We start from the raw sequence: 20,590 nt of genomic DNA, 5'->3' as shown, positions 1-20,590 counted from the left end.
AAACTCCAACCTTCTTGGAAAGAATTCATGGAGATATTTGTGGGCCTATACAACCACCAGGTGGACCATTTCGATACTTCATGATATTGATTGATGTCTCGACTAGGTGGTCACATGTTAGTTTGTTAGCATCTCGAAATATAGCTTTTGCTAGATTACTTGGGCAAATAATTAAATTACGAGCTCAGTTCCCTAATCACTCAATCAAGAGAATTCGTCTTGATAATGTTGCTGAATTCAAATCACAAGCATTTGATGAATTTTGTTTGACGATCGGGATTTCAGTTGAGCATTCAGTTGCCCATTTTCATACACAGAATGGTCTTGCAGAATCATTTATTAAACGATTGCAATTGATTGCTAGACCGCTACTCATGAAAATAAAACTCTCATATGCAGCTTGGGATCATGCTATAATACACGCTGCATCATTGATTCGTGTGAGACCAACTACTTACCACCAATACTCACCTTTGCAACTTGCATATGGTCAAGAACCTGAAGTTTCTCATTTTCGAGTATTTGGTTGTGCGGTACAAGTCCCTATCCCACCTACACAACGGACCAAAATGGGTCCACAATGTAGACTTGGAATTTACGTGGGATATGATTCACCATCTATCATTAGATATTTGGAGCCTTTAACGGGTGATTTATTTACTGCAAGATTTGCATATTGCCACTTTGATGAAACTGATTTTCCAAATCTAGGGGGAGCAAAGTTGTATCCTGAGGAACAACGAAAAATTTGTTGGAATGTGAAAACATTATCTCATTATGATCCCCGAAACAATCAATATGAGCAAGAAGTTGAAATAATTATTCATTTGCAAAGAATTGCAAATCAATTACCCGATGCTTTTGTTAATACAAAAAATGTGACAAAATCATATACACAAGTAGAGAATACTCCGGTGAAGATTGATGTCCATGTAGGACCAAGTAATACTTTACCCGCAAACGAATCTAAAATACGCCAAAAGCGTGGTCAACCAATTGGTTCGAAGGATACGGTACCTAGAAAAAGAAAGGTACAAGATAAAGAAGCAGTTACAACTCCAGAAGAAGCAACTTTACATGATACAACAAGAGAAATAAATGAAACAGATGTGAAAAACATGATTCATGAAGAATCACAATCACATGAAAATATCGAGATTTCGACAAATTATTTGATATCTCGTAAAATATGGGATCGAAGTAATACAAACATCGATGATGTTTTCACTCTAAACGTAGTCCTTGATATTATGCAACACAATGATGATCCTCAACCACAATCTGTTAAAGATTGCCAACAAAGAAATGATTGGCCAAGATGGAAGGCGGCTATACAAACTGAATTAGATTCTTTAGAGAAACGCAGAGTGTTTGGGCCCGTAGTTCAAACACCTAAAAATATAATCTCTGTAGGATACAAATGGGTGTTCGTACGAAAAAGAAATGAAAATGGCAAAATTGTAAGATATAAAGCCAGACTTGTAGCCCAAGGTTTTTCTCAAAGACTTGGTGATATGAATCTAAAAAGCTATCGAAGATTCATATTGTTCCAAGATTTTTCTCATAATTTTTCATCGAGATTAGAAGGAATTGGGATCCATGACAATCAAGTAGGGGAGCAAGGAAGCCAAGTTGGAATGCATGGAGTTCGTGATGGAGTACTGAAATTTTATGAAGATTTTAGAGAGATCAAAATCCAATATTCACCATCCAAAATGTAGTTTAGGATGTTATGAAGCTACGGTTAAAATTTCGGCTCGATCCGACGGCTAGAACTCAAGATATGAATTTTTAAAGAATTATGCACAATTTGAACAACTTCAGCGCCTAAGCGCTAGTACGTGATTTACACACACTCGGCGTGTAGTGTGTGTTTTCGGATTTTTGAGTATTTTTTATTATTTTGAGTATTTTTTATTATTTTAAGTATTATAAGTCTATTAGAAAACTTTTAGATGATATCTTTTGATATCTTTTGTATTAATTTTTTTTTCTTTTATTATTTTTTAATTGTATTATAAATACAACATAATACATTCATTATTGAGAATAGATTGAAAATTATGAAAATTGATTTTTATCAATTATAATTCTTTCTAAAATTATGACAAAGCTTTGCTTTGTGTATCAAATCAAACTTATCAAAGTTTAATTACTTTGTGACGTTTGTCAATTGATTATCTTCGTGGATTGTCAGAGACAGGTTCCTCTGAAGATTCAGTTGTGATTAATTGTTTATCCTCGTGATTATCTGTTGCTAGTTACGGGTTGAACTAGTGGTGGATATCCGAAACTTACTTGTTCAAAAGGTCGGGACAACATCAAAGAATATTTTTGCTATTGAATTGAAGGTACGATTTTAATATAGTCGTGTTTGCCTTTCATGCATCCTAAATCCGCATCACCTGGAATTGACTATAAGGAAACTTACTCACCTGTAATGGATGCCACCACTTTTCGATTCTTGATTAGCTTGGTTGTATCAGAAAAATTGGACATGCGACTTATGGATGTGGTTACTGCATATTTATATGGTTCACTTGATAACGACGCATACATGAAAATCCATTAAGGATTTAAGCCATCAGAAGCAAGTGATACAATCCCTAAGAGCATGTTCTCAATAAAACTGCAAAAGTCATTATATGGATTAAAACAATCCGGGCGCATGTGGTACAATCGCCTTAGTGAGTATTTATTACAAGAAGGTTACACAAACGATGTTATTTGTCCATGCGTTTTTACGAAAAAGACGGATGAAGGTTTTGCAATCGTGACAGTATATGTGGATGATCTAAATCTCATAGGAACTCCCGAAGAGCTCACCAAAACTGCCAATTATTTAAAAAGTGAATTTGAGATTATGGATTTGGGAAAGACAAAATTTTGTCTTAGCTTGCAAATTGAACATTTACAAGAAGGAATATTTGTTCATCAATCCTCATACGTAGAAAAAATATTAAAACAATTTTACATGGATAAAGCACATCCATTAGCATCACCAATGGTCGTTAGATCACTTGACACTAAGAAAGATCATTTTCTTCCACTTGAAGATGGAGATAATATCATTGGTCCGAAAATATCATATCTAAGTGCAATTGGTGCATTATCAAATCTTGCAAATTGTACCCGACCAGATATAACTTTTTCTGTTAACCTTCTAGCAATATATAGTTCTACTCCAACCCGAAGACATTGAAATTGTGTAAAACATATATTTCGTTACCTTCGTGGTACAACTGACATGGAATTATTTTATTCGAAAAAATCAAATTTCTCTTTAATAGGATATGCAGATGCATGCTATCTTTCAGACCCGTATAAAGCAAATCTCAAACGGGTTATGTGTTCACACGAGGGAACACCGCTATTTCATGGAAGTCGACAAAGCAAACTTTGACAGCGACATCATCAAATCACTCTGAGATCATTGCAATGCATGAAGCAAGTCGAGAATATATATGGTTGAGATCTATAACTCAACATATTCAAGAATCATGCGGACTACCAACAACGAAAGATAGTCCGACGATTATTTTTGAAGATAATGCTTCTTGCATTGCACAACTAAAGGGAGGGTATATCAAAGGCGATCGAACGAAACACATTTCACCAAAGTTTTTCTACACGCACGAACTTCAACATAAAGGTGATATTGATGTCCAACAAATCCGTTCAAGTGACAATGTAGCTGATTTATTCACAAAGGCATTACCGACATCAACATTAAAGAAATTGGTGCAAAAAATAGGGATGCATCAATTAAAAGATATTCGATGATTGAAATCAGGGGGAGTATCAATTGTTGTACTATTTTTTTTTCGTTCAGGTTTTTCCCACTGGTTTTACTGACAAGATTTTAAAAAGGCAACATTGGACTCTTCATCAATCATCTAATGGAAAGTATTATATATAGATGATTTATAGTTGATTGATTTGATTGAGATTTTCCTTTCTTTACACTAATCTCTATTCCTTATAAATAGAGGTGTTTAGTTCATATATTGTACACTTTTCATTCTTTATTATATTTCTCTACTCTTTCATTCTCCTCCTTTTTTTTCTCCACTAAATTTATAACATATATATATATATATAAATATATATATATATATAACTTTGATCCCCTGCACCCTGTTTGCGACCACTAAAACCCGGTGGTAGATTTTAGTGGTGCAAAAAACAAAAACAAAAACCACTAAAACTCACTATCGGGTTTTAGTGGTCGCACTAAAATTTCCTGCACCCCGGATCTGTATATATATATATATATATGTATATGTGTGTGTGTATATAGAGTTTTGATATTATGGGCAACCACCATTGGCACCTACATGGATAGCAGCTGACGCGGCACCTTGTACATCCAAATAGTGATTGCCACGTCAGCTGTTGCCCATGTAGGTGCCCATGGTGGTTGTCCATAATATCAAAACTCTGTGTGTATATATATATATATATATATACACACACACATACATATATATATATATATATATATATATATATATATATATATATATATATATATACAGACCCTATATACATGTATATATATAGAGAGAGAGAGTGTGTGTGTGTGTGTGTGTGTGTGTGTGTTAAACGCAGAGTATCAGTGTAGTTTTTTTAGGGGAGGAGTTTTATCACAATTGGGTCTTGAAACCCAAATTTAAGACTTGAAGTTCAATTATCAATAAACCATCGATGGTATTAGTTTCAAGCACCAACGAAATCTAATTGCCATAAATACAACTAACATTAAATTGAATGAACATAAATGGCCCGGATCCAAGAACCGAGCCTTGAACTTTAAACCACTTCCATGCAATGTCACTAAACAAAACAGGAATGGTTGCTATAAAATTGCTGGCTCCAATCTACGGTCTACTGCGATGATTTTTCATGGAAAATATTAAGTTATTAAGATTTCATGATACAACAGCCGAGTTTTGAGAGTTTACAGCAACAGAAAACATGCACCCGAAGGAAAAAAGCAAGAAAGTACTTTCCAATGCCCACAGTTGCAAGTAGATAGATGATCACGGTTTTCACATTGTAACGCTTTCCATGTAGTTTCTACACCATCACTGATGCAAAAAATCAAGGTTCGACCCTTCCATGTGCTAATATCTACGTCAATTTCATTTCTTATTATAACGAACACATGGGGAGAACTGAATCAACCCCTTCTTTTATTTTTCACAAACACTGCTAGGCGTACTTGTATATAATATAAAAAACTGAAGAAAAAAAAACATGTAAGGGACGGAGATGAGGCCAAGATCTCCCTAAAACAGACAACCAAAATTTTATTTGATAAAATTATATTCCTCCCTCCTCTAAGCAGAGTTTATGACAGAACAAAAATGGAAAGCTCTCTGCTCAAAAATTTTAAAAATGGAGACAACTTCAGTAAAACTTCGATGTTGACTGCATTTCATTGAGCATGATTGAGAATCTAAAATTGTGTTTCGGCTAGCCCAGGGATGTAAATCGGCTCTTAAATAAAAAATTTTATGCACGCTAGATTAACTTCAACCACTGCAAAATTTTCATTCTCAGTTTGCAACGAATTTCATCTCAATTACTTAATAGATAAGATACTTACCGAATACAGTAGAAACGTAGACTCGAATACATTTCCTAGTTGTCTTGTCTGAAGCATCACTTAAATATAGAGTCTATTTGTGTGCATGGATCATACCAACTCAGCATTCGTTTCTTTAGGAAGAACCAATCCAATCAAGCAAAGCGAAGGATTAGGAGGAATGCATAGCAAGGAACATGTATCAGGAGAGCATGGAAGAATGAAGAGAAGCCTGGCCCACATGGATTTAGCAGCTGGGATTTTGATTACTCCTGCGCAGTCTCGCTGCTTCAAGTATGATACGAAATCTTGAAACTGAAAACATGGAATTGCAATTCAATCACTTTGCTGAGTGACGACAAGTCTTTACTACAAGGGCACTCCAAGCAGCCACAGCCCTTGGAGTAACCATTGATATATTACTTGGGAGATGTGAAATATCAGGCAACACACGCAACAATTTGAGTCAAAGAGCAGATGGACAGCATTTTAACAATAAGCTTCAAAATTTGGATTGCTTGTTGGAAACTTCAAATAAAAAACAAAATATAGAAAATCTTCATGCTCCCTCAATCACGTGAAATTTATTCCTGCTTGCATCTGCGCAGATATTGCTCCAGCAGCTATCATGTAAGAAAAGAACGCAAGGGTCTAATTGGAAATTCAAGTAATCAAATTGGCTCGGTAATTGTTCTAGTTCAACAAGATTCTATCTAAACCAAACAATAAATATCTAGTGTAGGAAAATGGAACAATCAACTGGTTAATTTTTAAAAAAAACACACTTTTTTGTAATCAACCCTGCAATAATGAAACACATGTTTCACCATGCTATTCAACAAAATATCCTACTAGAGAACTTTTAAAATAATAAAAAGAAAAGAGATGTGACTTTAACTTCCAGTTAAATGAGGCCAACCAAGATTCAGACCTGAACTACACTGGAACAGATAAATTTGCACTGGAAATCATCCACCTAGTTAGGACAAGAACAACAAGAGAGTGCCATTCCCACCAAATCTAGAACAGGAAATTTCCCACTACTACCTAACCAGTGACAATCATGACCGTACTTTTGGGTTACCAGCCAACATGAAACAGAGTCTCTTTCTAGCAGAGAAAAAAATTATTTCAGTAAGGGCCAATTTGTGCCTGCGGTGATAAATGTTTCATCAATAAACAAACCAAAAAAATTATGTAAAGTTCCACTTGCATGTATGCATTACTTGAGGGGTCAAGTTTCAGTGTGGGAAGAAACAAAACAAAGAAATTGATCAGAAGGCCAACTTACCCCCTTGTGATCTCCTTGAGAAGAAGGAAGCAGCCAGCAAACCTCTCTCTGTCACGATTAAAGTTAATATAAATAGGTTGCTCAACAGTTGACTATGCAAAAGCATATACCTTAAATTTTACTGGATACCAAATGTTAATACTTTGGAAGCAAGATGAGAACATTTTGAACTTTCATATGAATTCTACGTGACATGCTAAAATTTAAAAGAGATGGCCTAATTTTGGGAATGGAAAATACTAGGGCTTCAAACCACTAATTACAGGTAGGTTCAAATGACATAACGTCTATGGGATGAGGACATGAAGTGCTCAGTGAAACGAGTAAAAATTGGTGGAAGGACGGTCACTTTAAAAGAGGGTGGCAGCGACAATTTGGGTATTGGTAAATGACAAATCGTATAGCAGGATCAGCATAACGTCCAGTAGGAGAAACTAAGCCTCGGGATGGATATGAAATCAGAGCTCTTTGCAGGCTTCATAATGTGAAACATTTTACTTTCAACCTTTGTGTTGATGGATGGGTTGAGACCGACTGTTACGGACCTGGGAATTGGGTTTAGAGGTCCAATATTGGACAGAGGCCCATTTAACATAATTGTTTACTCTAGACCTAAATTATTATGGGCAGATAGTTGGGCCGGGTAGTTACTGACGGAAGGGAATATATTCTAAGGGTTGAGCTAGTTGTAGGATTCATTCGGCATATTATCATTTTGAGAATTGACTAGCATAGCTAGAGGCAACAGAGGCTTTGCTCTGGGTTTTTCATTTTTGTAATTGTATGCATTTCATTCTCATGTTTTCTTATATTCAATATGAAAAACCCAAAAACAACAAATATGAAAAACCCAGAGCAAAGCCTCTATCGCCCCTAGCTATGCTAGTCCATTCTCAAAATGATAACATGCTGAATGAATCCTACAACTAGCTCACCCCTTAGAATATATACCCATCCATCAGTAACTACGCGGCCCAACTATCGTAAGCCCATAATAATATAGGTCTAGAGTAAACTTTCTGTTAAATGGGCCTCTGTCCAATATTGGACTTTCTAAACCCAATTCCCAGGTCCGTAACAGTGAGAATTTGTAAATCATCTCATAGATCCATAAAGAATCCAAACCTTGCATCACAGATTATTTATGACAAATCAGAGCTGTTTGCGAGCTTGGTGAACAGACGCATTTATTTCCATCCTTAACGTAAATTGATAGGCTGATCCAGCCAAGCCCCATGGCCCATGCAGAATGTTGATACAAAATGTAAATGTTAATATGGCCATTCAATCTTGGAACCCAGTAACGACATAAAGGTTGATAATGGCAATGCTCATAGTTCCAATGCTAAATTTATACCATGAAATAACATGTCATAATTAGTATGCAAGATGTCCACATGCAAGTTGGTTGTATATTAGATGAAAAAGGCCACCCAAAACCAATTTAATGATACATATAAGGACTGCAATCTAAGGGTAGCGATGTAGGATTTCTTGACTCGAGAAACCATGTTGACATCATTTTTTTAAAACTCGAGCTCATATAGGTGATCCAAACAATAATTATATACATCTTTAAAATATCATTGCAAACTTTTAATCACAAATTGTGCACTCGCGATGTCGTTGAGGAGGCCGGGAGCTTAGATCACAAGGAAAATAGAAGTTTCAAGCCTTGATACAACTAAAGTAAATGCAAATTTCTGAGACAAGTGAACTTAAATAAACAAATTGCGAGGTGTCGCATAAGATTGGATTGGATCTGCAAGATATTGCACACATATGCACAAAGAAAAAAGGGGGGTGACGACAATTTTGAACTAACTCTGTGAGGTGGGGAGCTAGAAAATGTTGATTTCACATGGCGAAAATCTGTCCTCTTTGTCATATCCAACTTAATAGGCCATCTGAAGATGCATCAAGAGAAAATCATCAGAAATTGCATTTCTTAAGCAAAAATACCAAAACAAGACTAAAATCCTTACTCAGCAGGCTCAGCAACATCAGTTGAATAGTTGCAAATATCAGAATCTACTCTTTGTGCAAGCAAAGTACAGTAATAAACACCACTTTTACTCAAGATCCCCTGCCAAGTTGATTGCTGGCACAATTTAGAACCTCCACCATTTAGTGACTCGGATGGTGGAGGTGGAGGGGGATGGGTAAGGGGCGGGGGGGAGCTTGGAGGAGGGGGGAGTGGAGGAGGTGGAGGCGGAGGTGTTGGAGGTAATGGTGGCCGCAGTTCAGGCTGAGGCGGCAATGGAGGCCGAAACTCAGATGCAAAAGGCAATGGAGGCCGGAAATCGGACTGAGGCGGCAATGGAGGGGGCACATTACTAAGAGGAGGCAAAGATGATAATGGAGGAGGCACAACAGGACGAGCATACATCTGATCAAATGGAGGCACAGGACTTGCTTGCATTTTTGACAGTGGAGTCACTGAAGCAGGTAAAAATGGTGGAGCCTGCAGACTAACATGAGCGTTGGCAGGCGTTATGCAAGAAATCGGATTTGGAGGCAGATGGTGACCCAACCCACGTGTATCCCACATACTATTTGGTGGTGCGTATGAAGTTCGAACAAATGTAGATGACTGAACCAGCTGTGGTGGTGTAATTGGTGGTCCCTGATTATGGGTGGGCATCGGTCCCATGCTTCCTTGCCCAGAAGACATCCCAGTTTCCGGTTTTCCACACATCCATGTTTGTTTGGCATTAGAAAATCTTCCAACTTCAAGCGTTCCTGAATCAGTCCAAGTTGTCTGGAATGTATGCACATTTTGAACCATTGGTCTAAAAGTTTCTTGACCAGTTCTTGGTGATGTAAGCTCCAGAGCACTGTTATCTGATCTGACAGGGGGAGAAGCTCCATGATGCCTTCCCCGATTCCTGTTAAAAACATAGATGCAAAGTTTAAGCTATAGATGAAATACAAATAGTTCTTTACATACAAGAAAGGATGCTTTAAAGTGGGTAGTTATTCATAATCACGAACCTATAATACCACCACTTCAGAGAAAATTGCCTTAACTAACAATGTTGAATCAAAATATTATTATATAGAGTGGCATTTTTCCCCAAAACAAAAAGATTGCTGCATAACACAAAACTAGATAATATAACTCTTCTACAAATCTCGTGTCAAACTTGCTCCAAATGTATTGTTCAGTTGAATCAATGCGTAACTCCTAAAAATATAGAGAGATGCAAAACTGAATAAAGACATGGATTTGTTAAGAGAAAAAAAAATAAAAATAAAAAAAGAAGCCCATAATACATAAGCAGAATAAAAATATAAATTAAAAGAATTTCCAAAGTAGGGGAAAATAACTGAACTTTATATCAGATGTGGGCATTGAATTGAAAAATGGATATCCAGACTGATGCATCGGTTATCAGACAACGGACAGAATATCAAGAGAACAATGTTCATAATCTGCAGCAAATAAGATGCCTACAAGATTACAAGTGAAAATATTAATGCAAAATTGTGTTCATCAGTACTTGTCCAGTTGTCCCAGTCGCTCTCAAGGAACGTGAATATGATTCTAAATCTCAACAGGATCTTGGGGTAAATTATATTAAATTTGGACATAAAGGAAGAGTAAAGAAGACAACCCTGATGTCCTTGTCATGTAACTGTCGTAAGGCTTCTCAAATACATTCTGAGTATGAGGTGATCCAATCATACTATTAGCAGAATAGTTGTTTCTTGCATCCATAAGTACAGAGATAGAAGCAGGCCTTGCACCTTCAACATTCACCATCAAATTGGCCGGACATAGACTGGAAGGAGGAAGGGTAAAATTACCATTTTCCTTGCGTTTCCATCGCAGATGAGCCATGACGATGGTAGATTCCTTTGGTGAATCAAATTCCATTAATAACGCACCTTCACTACTAAGATCAGAAACCATGAGAGGGCCCTTATGAAGTACTTTCTTAAGTTCATGCATCACCTCATCCTTGGCCCATTTGCTATTAACGTTTCCTACGTAAACATGGCAACTAGAACCAACGGAGATGCTATTTGCAGCTCCTCGAGTTCCTAAACCAGAATCCAGAAATTTTATCTGGAGAGGTGCACCCCAAGGTGTGCGTCCTCGCATTACTTCCCTAGCCTTTATGGCATCCATAATGTATCTGTATTCAATCAAAGCATACCCTTCAAATTGAAAATACCGTATTTGACCTATAGGACCGAACTTCTCAAACAGAAACCTTATAAGCATTTCAGATGCATCAGGACCTAATGATCCCAACCAGAGTTGTTTTGAAGCTGGAAATACATCCATGGCATCTGGGTCTCCATCCAACCACCGGGTCACGTGATTTGCTGAAGTATGAGGCACAGGGAAATCATGCTTGGGAGATTCAAACGAAGAATTCGAAGTTCCTGTGGAGGATCTGAAAGAAGTTGGCGAGCAGTCCAGATTTGGAATCGGGCTCTTCTCTATCTGCAAGTTATGGATTCTTCCATTGAGTGAACTACTTCTGAATTCCCTTGGTGTTCTCTCTCTAGGGGAGAACGTTTGATGACTGTGCAATTCCACTGGCACAACAAAATTTCTAGCTTTTGACATATCTTCAGAATTTGATTGTCCACTGTCAATAAGATCAATACCTGACTTGATCATACTACGATTTTTCAACTGGATGCCTACACCTTTATCTGGACAATCTCTCCCAGAAGCTACAGAAGGAGACCCTTGTTGGCTAGGTATTCCAGAAGCCAAGTACTGACTAACATACTTGGATGAACCAGATAGATCTTCCTCAACATCTACTTGACTGCCTTCAGATGTGAGTTGCTGCATAAAAGATTTAAATACTCCTTCTAAAACTGAAGTAACATACGTAACAATTTCAGGAGATGCAGAATTACATAGCCTCCTGTACCTAGAAAAAATCCAACGTCTATACGAAGGATCTTTGCGTAAAACCTGTACAAAGAACAACAGAAACGTAAATGCAACAGCCAAAGAGACGCTGAAGTAACCTTGAAGCCCTTGTCCCTTTTAAATGACAAGTATTTTTATTCCACACCATCCACACATGGAGTAGGAAGAAGTGTTATCGAGTAAAAATTAAAATAAAAAGTTATGCAGCATCACACTTGGTTGGAAATTTTATTTACAGTTCTAGAGACCATGGAAGCAAGTTTGAAACTAGAACACCTCGATGCACATCTATCTATTCTAATTATAATTATATTATATTATATATTATTATTATTATTATTATATCATAAAATGCATGAAAGTTTGACATAGATGAAAGAATGTGTGTGAATAAATTGCTACATAGTTTGGCACATTAAGGCTTCATTAAGAACATGAGCTTGTAAATACCTAGTCGCGCTGGACAAAGAGAAAATGAATGAGCATTTGAAGCCCAATTAAATAGCACATTCATTTCACAATCTAAGTCTCTCTCACCAGAATAAGGTGGAGTAAATAGATAGCCAATGGGAGGACAATACTAAACTACACCAGACAAAATTTGTAGGCATGCCATCTACCAATGAAATGCTTTATTAATGAGCCTTACCTTTCCCAACAAGCAGTTCTTCAATACAATTGAGGTGCCATTTGTAAAAAGATGCTCATTTGAAGAAGAAAAAACATCATTAAGATGCTTGCTTTCACCATTTGATTCTGAGGTGTCCACTGATGAATTATTTCTGTCGTTTTTCTTGTCCAAACAATCAATGTGCAAATCATTCAGTCCAATAGTCAACTGATTTAAAAAGTAAGCACCTTTCTGCGAATCCTTTGATTCGGTACATTCAAGAAGTTCAAAACAAGAAGCAATTGAATTTTTTGGGTGATTGGATAAAATCCTCAAGAAACAAAGTGCACGTAACTTGGATAGCTTGTGCAACACATATTTATCTTCCTCCAAAAACTCCCTCTTGAACTCAAAAAAAGATTCAGCAACATCATGAATCTTCAAGATTCTCTGGTCTACAATCTGAAATATGTCCTGCCCCTCAAACGAGGATATAAAGAAAGTAAATGCATTGATAAACATAATAGAACATATTCCTTGAATAACTGGAGAAGCTGAAGCTTCTGAGGCAGCAGCTTCACATATATCAACTAGACCTAAAATGCAGGCCATAGCAATCTCGAAAGCAGCTCCATCGACATCTTCTCCCCTTTCTATTACAGTGAAACACCTATTATGGATATTGATGACAACCTTTGCCGCAGCTTCAAGAGCAGTAGGACAATATGATGCATACCGCGGAATGAAATTCGCTAACAGGCGTTGTACACTTGTGCCACCTGCAAATACCTCATTGTAAATCACAAAATCTCAGAAACTATGCAGCAATATAACATTAGCATACTGAAATATCAGAGACAACATATGAACGGAAATACATGCAATGTCTTGGTTTAACATAAAAAATGGATTGAATGCAATGAGTTTATTTACTCGGATTAATGCTCAATGAATCAGGCTGTTTTCATCAATATTTTGTTTTTAAAGTTTGTAACTCTTCTTTTTTTGGATTGAACGGAAATTAGCACATATCAGGATGTCGTGATGGCCCAACATTGATTGGCTTTCATTATTAACTAGACTATATCTAGTTCTAGAGTAGCATCATAAGATTACATAGATTTTCATGATGGGATTTGTATTTCATTATCATTCTAACTTCATTCCAGCTCCTAATTCCCCAAAGAGGTTTGGTATGCTGTTTGAATGTGGATCTCTAACAAAAGGTCTGGCCGTCTGGGTGACGCCAAAGTCCTACAAAAATTTCAAAGGTTTTACCTATTGTTTCACCATCAATCATATTTACTCCACTAATTAGGCCCTATAGATCAAGTAACTAAACCCATTAAAATCTACTACCGAGAAGGTTGAACTTCGAAGCCAAAGAGATCTCTAACAAAAGGTCTGGCCGTCTGGGTGACACCAAAGTCCTACAAAAATTTCAAAGGTTTTACCTATTGTTTCACCATCAATCATATTTGCTCCACTAATTAGGCCCTATAGATCAAGTAACTAAACCCATTAAAATTTACTCCTGAGAAGGTTGAACTTCGAAGCCAAAGAAAAATAACTTAAAATACATGGTACGCCATAACTACTGCTGCCAAAGTCTCTTTGATACACTTATTGATAAGAATAATTAATTTAATTTTTCCAAAGAATACATCAAGTAGCCACAACTTATTAATTTCAATTTTTTTTATTTTTATTAAAAAAACTTGAAATCTTGTCGAATATCATCTTCCCATGCATCCAAGCTTGGCATGCCAATGTTCTCCACATACAACTATATACTTTCTAACATACTTGAATATTCACCTATTAGTGGCTTCAATTTCTTTAAAACTATTTAAATTATTGAAAATTGGCAAGGCTAGAAGAAAGATAAATACAACTATTAGCGCAACAATCAAGTATGATAGATTTGTCACTGTTCTACTCATTTTCTTCAGCAAAGACTAAGATAATTCATGGATCACTTCCAAATATACATAGCAAGCCTCACCTGCCTCAAACTTTCTATCGCTTCCACAATAATAGATTCATTTCTGACCTGACTTGAACCTTAAGCTGGCTAAAATTTCAGTACATATTGTCTTTCTTAATGCAAGTACCAGATTTCCTCCAAAATGTTGGATTGATGCTGTTACTGCAACTTCAGAATCATTACTGGATCAAAGTTTTTGTTTGTCTCATAAAGGAATTTCCTTAAAAGGAAGGGAGAGGAGAAATCTCATTTTTGGTCTCAATTCGGATGCGGTGACTGGCAATTATTCAGCTATTCACCTAGACCATGAATTCTAATATCGTATCTTCCACCACCACACTTTCAAATTTTCTAGTTCCCCAAATGAATGAGATTCAAAATATGCCATTTTCAACCAAATTCAGTAGTTTCATTGTCCCTACAAGCCCGATTAAATTATAGGGGAAAAAAGCTTAGAGTAAGAATCATAAATTCGAACCCTAAGACTTAATAAATCAAAGCAAACAACAAACAAGAAAATAAAAGACAAAAAACAGAACATATTCATAAATAAACAAGTTGAAACGAGAGGAATAAAATTCTTTGCAAAACCCCAAAAAAATCCCAATTTGGGCAGAACATCGTATTACTAATTAAGCGAGCATAGAGGAAGTGCAATTGCAACCTCTCGCAGCAGAAATGAGACAAAGGTAGGCTTCTTCCGTCTCACGCTTATCCTTGTGATCGACGCAGAACTTAATCCGCTTGTAGCACTCAAAAACATTACGAATCTCTTCTTTGTTTCTGCGCCTCTGTAGTATCTCGTTCGGAGATATAGGCGGCGGCGTTGGCGGTGGAGGTGGTTGAGGCGGCGGCGGAGCTGAGGGTGGGGACGGATGAGACGATCGTGGGGAGAGCAACCTTTGCCTCTTTAGCGGCTGCTCAGCTTCAACCATGGCGGATCGATGGAGGCCCCGTCGCTGTCCGTAAGTGGGTTTGTGTTTTTTGGGGCTTTGATCACTCGACCTTTTCAATAAACAAATTGATTAACTAATTTAATTAATAATTAAATATTAATATCTCTACTTCTTTAATATTTTATTTTATTTTATCTATACTGCAGTATTCTACATTATTCTATATTATATATATTATTATTATATAAAAGTTGAGCACACTATAATCACTATAAGAACATCAAAATTATTTATTTCGTAATTACCTTTTTTTATCAACTACCCGCTAAGAGGGTGTTTGGGAGAGCTTTTAAGCTCTTAAAAGACTTAAAAGCTCTCCGGATCTATTTGGTAAATTTTTTAGAAACAGCTTATAAGCTGTCAAAATAAGCTGTTTGACAGCTTATAAGCTGTTTTTAAAAAAGTAAGGGGGAGGTATTTTTTAAAAAAAGATCTTATTTTAACATTCTATTTTTCTAAAATATCCTTAAATATTTTAATAAATCTCCACCATATCCTCCACCCATTAAATATTAAATATTATTTATTAAAAAAAGTCCAAATCACATAAATTTTTCTAAAATAAAATATTATAACAATTTTATTTTTTAATATATGTTTATTCTAAAACTATTTTCATATATGTATAACTCGAAACATTGTTTTCATATAATTATACCATTTTTGGTAATTTCGACGATAAAAAGATCTTATAATACCAAACACATCAACATCTTTAAGTTATTTAAAATAAGTTTATCCAAGCACTTTAACAGCTTATTTTTAAAATAAGTTCTAACATCTTATAAGCTCGTAAAACAGCTTTTAAGTTTTACGAGCTTATAATCTCTTTTTAATAAGCTTAGTCAAACAGCCTCTAAATCCCTTACATCCCTCCATGTTTTACTTTTTAAAAAAATATAAATATAAAAAATTAAACTTCTCTTTTACACACGCAAAACGTGTGCGTTTTTCACTAGTATTTTATTGAAGTTGAAATAAGTATAGTAACTACTTCTTCTCATCTAATGTGGGAACACAAAGTTTTTTTTTCATTTTACCATTCACTTTACTCTTTTCGTGAAAAAAAAAAAAATTGTGCCCATTTTGAAAAACATCTCACTTGAAAATACATCAATTTCTACAACCCACATTTCCCAAAAAATAAAATTCAGTTACTGAGCTATCAACATTTCTTAAAAAAAAAACTGTACCACCAACACGTTTATTCATATTTTCACACGCAAAGTGTGTGCCTATCCCGCTAGTTAATATAATAATACAATACATACAATACAATATAATGATGGATGAGCCCCTTAGAAAAACCACATTGGTCAAATTAATGGATTGACAAAATTGTCCTTACTATTTATAAATATCATCTTTCAATTATATTTTTCAATTTAAAAATATAAAAAATGTTCATTATTTTTAGATGTAATTTAAACTATTTATGCACGAGAATTTTCGCGTCGTGGATTACTAGTTAATAATTAATTGAATTAACTATTAAAAAAATAGTTAATTGAATTAATTAATAATAATTTAATGTTTTAGATTATATTACTATGAGCCTCTAATTAACTATAATTTTCAATTAATTTGGGAACTTGATTAAAAATTATTATTATATTCTAACATAATTTTCAATAAAATCTAAATTATTAAACAAATTAGTCATTTTATATGGTTTCGTTTCTTTAGTCATTATATGTAACGTTCCAATTTTACAATCGGAGCGTTATTCAACATACATACTTAAAATTTTGAGAAAAATTAAAAAATTTTGCGGAAGCATCATCTTCTTTATTAAATAAACGGATTAAAAAGTGCACAAATAATGAAATAAACATTTAAAAGACTATGCCAAACATGGCCATCAACTCAAAATTCAAAACTTATTTCCCATCAAAACATAAATTGGTTTGAACAACTTCCATTCATAAATCTTTCGCACTCATGCATCACCCACTGGACCGACCTCTGTCTCTTCTTCATGTCTGCACACATAATCATCAATGAATGCATCAACATCATCGTTACTGCACCATTCAAGTATAGTGAGTCTAAAGACTCAGCAAGAAAATGCATAAAAAAATATCCTTCTAAACTTTAAAAGAGAAAACATTAACTTAAGCTTTCATTCAATAAACATAACTTTGATGTAGCCATAACATAAAAATATTTGGGGTGATGAAGTATGAGTAGTGTGGCAACCGTCATAATTAGCTATTCATAGTTTCATGTGATCAACAAGCATATGGAATTATGTCCGTAAACTTTCATTCTTTGGATAGCCGCTTCGGAGCTCATCCCGAAGTGCATATCCCGTATAACCATCCCGTGAGCCATGTTTAGATAGTTGCTCCATAACTCATCCCGAATTGCATATCCCGTATAATAATCACAAGACGCATAAGTCATCAAAATATTTTTCATGCACCATGTCATACTTCGTATCATAACATAACGTATCATGCCATTGTCATACATCTCATAAAAGCATGCTCTATAAGCTCCTCGTGATACTACATGCACAAAGTTCTTCAAAACTTTTCATGAGAGAAATGATTTTCATGAGAAATTCACATAATCATGTCATACATAGCTTAACCGATTTGTGTGAGTCGTTTCGTCCGTCCCGGACATTGAAAACATAAAACTTTTACATAAAACATCCTAAATATATTTAAGACACCATAAAATATCATAAACATAACTTTTAGAATCCAGAAACAAAGGATTTAAAATTTCATAATTCGAAGCGATCCGGACCCTAGTCCGGACCCTTATCCGGACGTGACACGGACCCCGTGCCAGGGTCCGTGCATTAAGTTTTCAAAATAATTTCTTACGTCTACTTCGAGACACAGACCTATGTCCGAACCCCCTTCCGGACCCATACACGAATGTTGCACGGACCCCGTGCCCAGGTCAATCGTTTTAAAATAAACACCTCGATGCATGGACCTGTGTCCAGACCCCCTTCTAGGGTCTGGACACTGCGAATAAAATTCTACAGATTTACGAATCTGCAACCAGTTTTCACGTAAAATTGGATTTTTGAATCCTAAAACGATCAATCTTCCTAAAACCAGTAAAAGCACTTTAAAACTTCAATAACCCATCAAATAATACTTCAAAATTAACCCATCCAAACATAAACTCAAAGATTGGAATCAAATTCACACCCAACACACTTTGTTGAATTAGAAAACACGGTGTACAGGCATTGACATGCACCAAAAAATGATTTTGCTTTAGCACAAGAATTTGTCATGTCACAGACAACTAAATTAAGAGAATGAGAACCACATGACATGTAAAATGCCTTGGGATTAATGTCAAGCAATCTCCTTTGCACACCTTGATTTTTTTCCTTTCATATTAGATCCATTGTCATAACCTTGCCCTCTCATATCATCAATATTAAGCTCTAAAGATTGTAAGACAGCTTGCAATTCATTGAAAAGACCTAAACCAGATGTATCTCCCACATTTAAAAATTCTAAGAAGTACTCTTCTATTTTAATTGGAGTGACTGAAACATCCACACATCTTAATATCAGTGTCATTTGTTCTTTGTAACTTGCATCTGGTGTACAATCAAGAATTACTGAAAAATACTTTTCCTCTTTTATTTTTTTTTAATTATTGCATTCTTGACTTTGGAGGCTAGAATAGAAATCAACTCATTTTGAATTTTATGACTAAGATAGTGATGATGAATCTTCTTATCTTGAATGAGTCGAAAATCTTCTTGCATTATTGGATCAAAATCTGCAATAATTTCAAGTAGACCCAAAAAATTACCATTACCATCTTCATAAGTTTTATCATGCCCACCACGAAATGCCAAATTATGTATGGCAAGACATTTGAAAACAACAACAATTCTTATCATAACATGTTTCCAATGTTTTGTATCCCTTTTAATTTGTTCTTGTATTTCTTTATCAATTGTCAATGTTTTTTTTAATCTCATCTGTAGTTCAACAAAAGCTCTCAAATTAGTGAGGTGTCCAACACTATATTTTTCATGTTGTTTAAGTTTTTTACTTAAATATTTCCAGTAATTAATTCCTTCTCTTGCTAAATTACTTTTTTGTGTGCATTACCTTAAACAACTTACAACAAATACAAAATACTTTGTCCAACTCCTTCGAGTACACTAACCATTTTCGATCATGAGTCTCACCATTTGGTAACATTTGAACATAGTAAGTATGAGAAAAATGTCTAGATTCATTATCCAAAGAAAACTTGAGAATCTCTTCTCTTTTAGGACCTTTTTCTACAAGTAACTCTCTCATTTTTGTATCAAGACTATCTCAAACTCTTGGATCAAATATGTTCATATCATACCTAAATGTCGAGCATTGATATTCAATTGCAAGCTCATCAAGTTAGCTATCAAGATTGGTTTTTTTCATTTTCAGTTTCACTTTCATCCAAAGCATTAAAATCTTTAGTATTGTCGTTCATATTTTCTACAAAAGTTTCATGCTGAATTTGCTCATCACTTTCGTTTCTCACAAATTCTTCATTTTCATCATTCTTTTTTTCAACAAAATCTTCATTTGCATCAGATTCATTAGTTAAAATATTCAATAAGATTTTGGTTGTGTCACGTTGTGCCTTACTAAAGTATTTATTTAGTGAACATCTCATACTTTGGGCTATCTCTTTTTTTTTTCTTTTTTTTTTTGTCTTTTTTGATATCCAGATAATTGTTTCATATTAATAAATTTCTATTTTATAGCAAAAACTAAAAAAATGACAATCAAGAAAAGAATTACAGTAGAAGCAAAAACAAACAACTTAACAATGAGAAAAGAATGATAAAACCTGGATATTGATGACTAGATGAAGAATTCGAAATCCACTTCTTTAAGGCCTAATAACCAGTCACCCAGAATTCTTGTCTCTTGAAGAATGAAGGCTGTTAGTTTTAAAAATTTGATAAAAAAAATTATTTTGAAAAATTGATTATCAAAGCAATTAAAGGACAAAAACCACATACCTAGGCACTTGGACTGTTGGACATTTGGACTTGACGTTAAAAGAAATTCTTCACGCACTGCGGCATTGAGAAGTGAGAAGTGAGAAAGGAGAAATTGTCAAATTGAGAATCTGAGATTGTTGAGAAACGTACGGGCAGTAGGGCACTAAGCCACTTAAGGTTTCTCATGTATATAATGGGTTTTATTTTGGGCTTATCATATTTTTTTGAATATATATATTTCTAAAAATTTTGGGCCCCAATTTTTTACA

At 35.1% G+C, this 20,590-nt stretch overlaps 1 protein-coding gene across 3 annotated transcripts; it reads right to left on the bottom strand.

Annotated features, from left to right (window-relative positions):
* Window positions 1-929: 929 nt before the first annotated feature.
* On the bottom strand, window positions 930-15,367 carry LOC140879970 (uncharacterized). 3 transcript variants are annotated; one of them, XR_012149564.1, is made up of 8 exons: window positions 15,043-15,367; window positions 12,431-13,170; window positions 10,499-11,823; window positions 8,867-9,769; window positions 8,707-8,788; window positions 6,882-6,929; window positions 5,612-5,905; window positions 930-1,017 (listed from the first exon to the last, which is right to left on the bottom strand). XR_012149564.1 is itself a non-coding variant. In XM_073283973.1 (7 exons), exons 1-7 carry the CDS (start codon window positions 15,311-15,313, stop codon window positions 5,702-5,704), a joined length of 3,573 nt encoding a protein of 1,190 aa, XP_073140074.1. In that variant the 5' UTR covers window positions 15,314-15,367; the 3' UTR covers window positions 5,532-5,701. The 3 variants fall into 3 exon arrangements, 1 of the variants encoding a protein (XP_073140074.1); XR_012149563.1 differs by lacking the exon at window positions 930-1,017 and adding an exon at window positions 4,929-5,133; XM_073283973.1 differs by lacking the exon at window positions 930-1,017 and having other exon boundaries at window positions 5,532-5,905.
* Between the last annotated feature and the right edge of the window lie 5,223 nt (window positions 15,368-20,590).

This window comes from Henckelia pumila, chromosome 2 (assembly GCF_033568475.1).
Source record: "Henckelia pumila isolate YLH828 chromosome 2, ASM3356847v2, whole genome shotgun sequence".
Taxonomy (NCBI): Eukaryota; Viridiplantae; Streptophyta; class Magnoliopsida; order Lamiales; family Gesneriaceae; genus Henckelia; species Henckelia pumila.
This window is presented reverse-complemented; position numbering and strand designations above follow the sequence as displayed.

Bases quoted from the DNA above. Each gene is read 5' to 3' on its own strand.
- LOC140879970 (XM_073283973.1), bottom strand. From the start codon at position 15,313: ATGGTTGAAGCTGAGCAGCCGCTAAAGAGGCAAAGGTTGCTCTCCCCA. The intron at 9,770-10,498 runs GTTGTCTTCTTT...TGTTTTTAACAG, and splicing joins TACATGACAAGGACATCAGG to GAATCGGGGAAGGCATCATG. The intron at 6,930-8,706 runs GTTAGTTCAAAA...TAATCGTGACAG, and splicing joins CTAGCTCCCCACCTCACAGA to AGAGAGGTTTGCTGGCTGCT.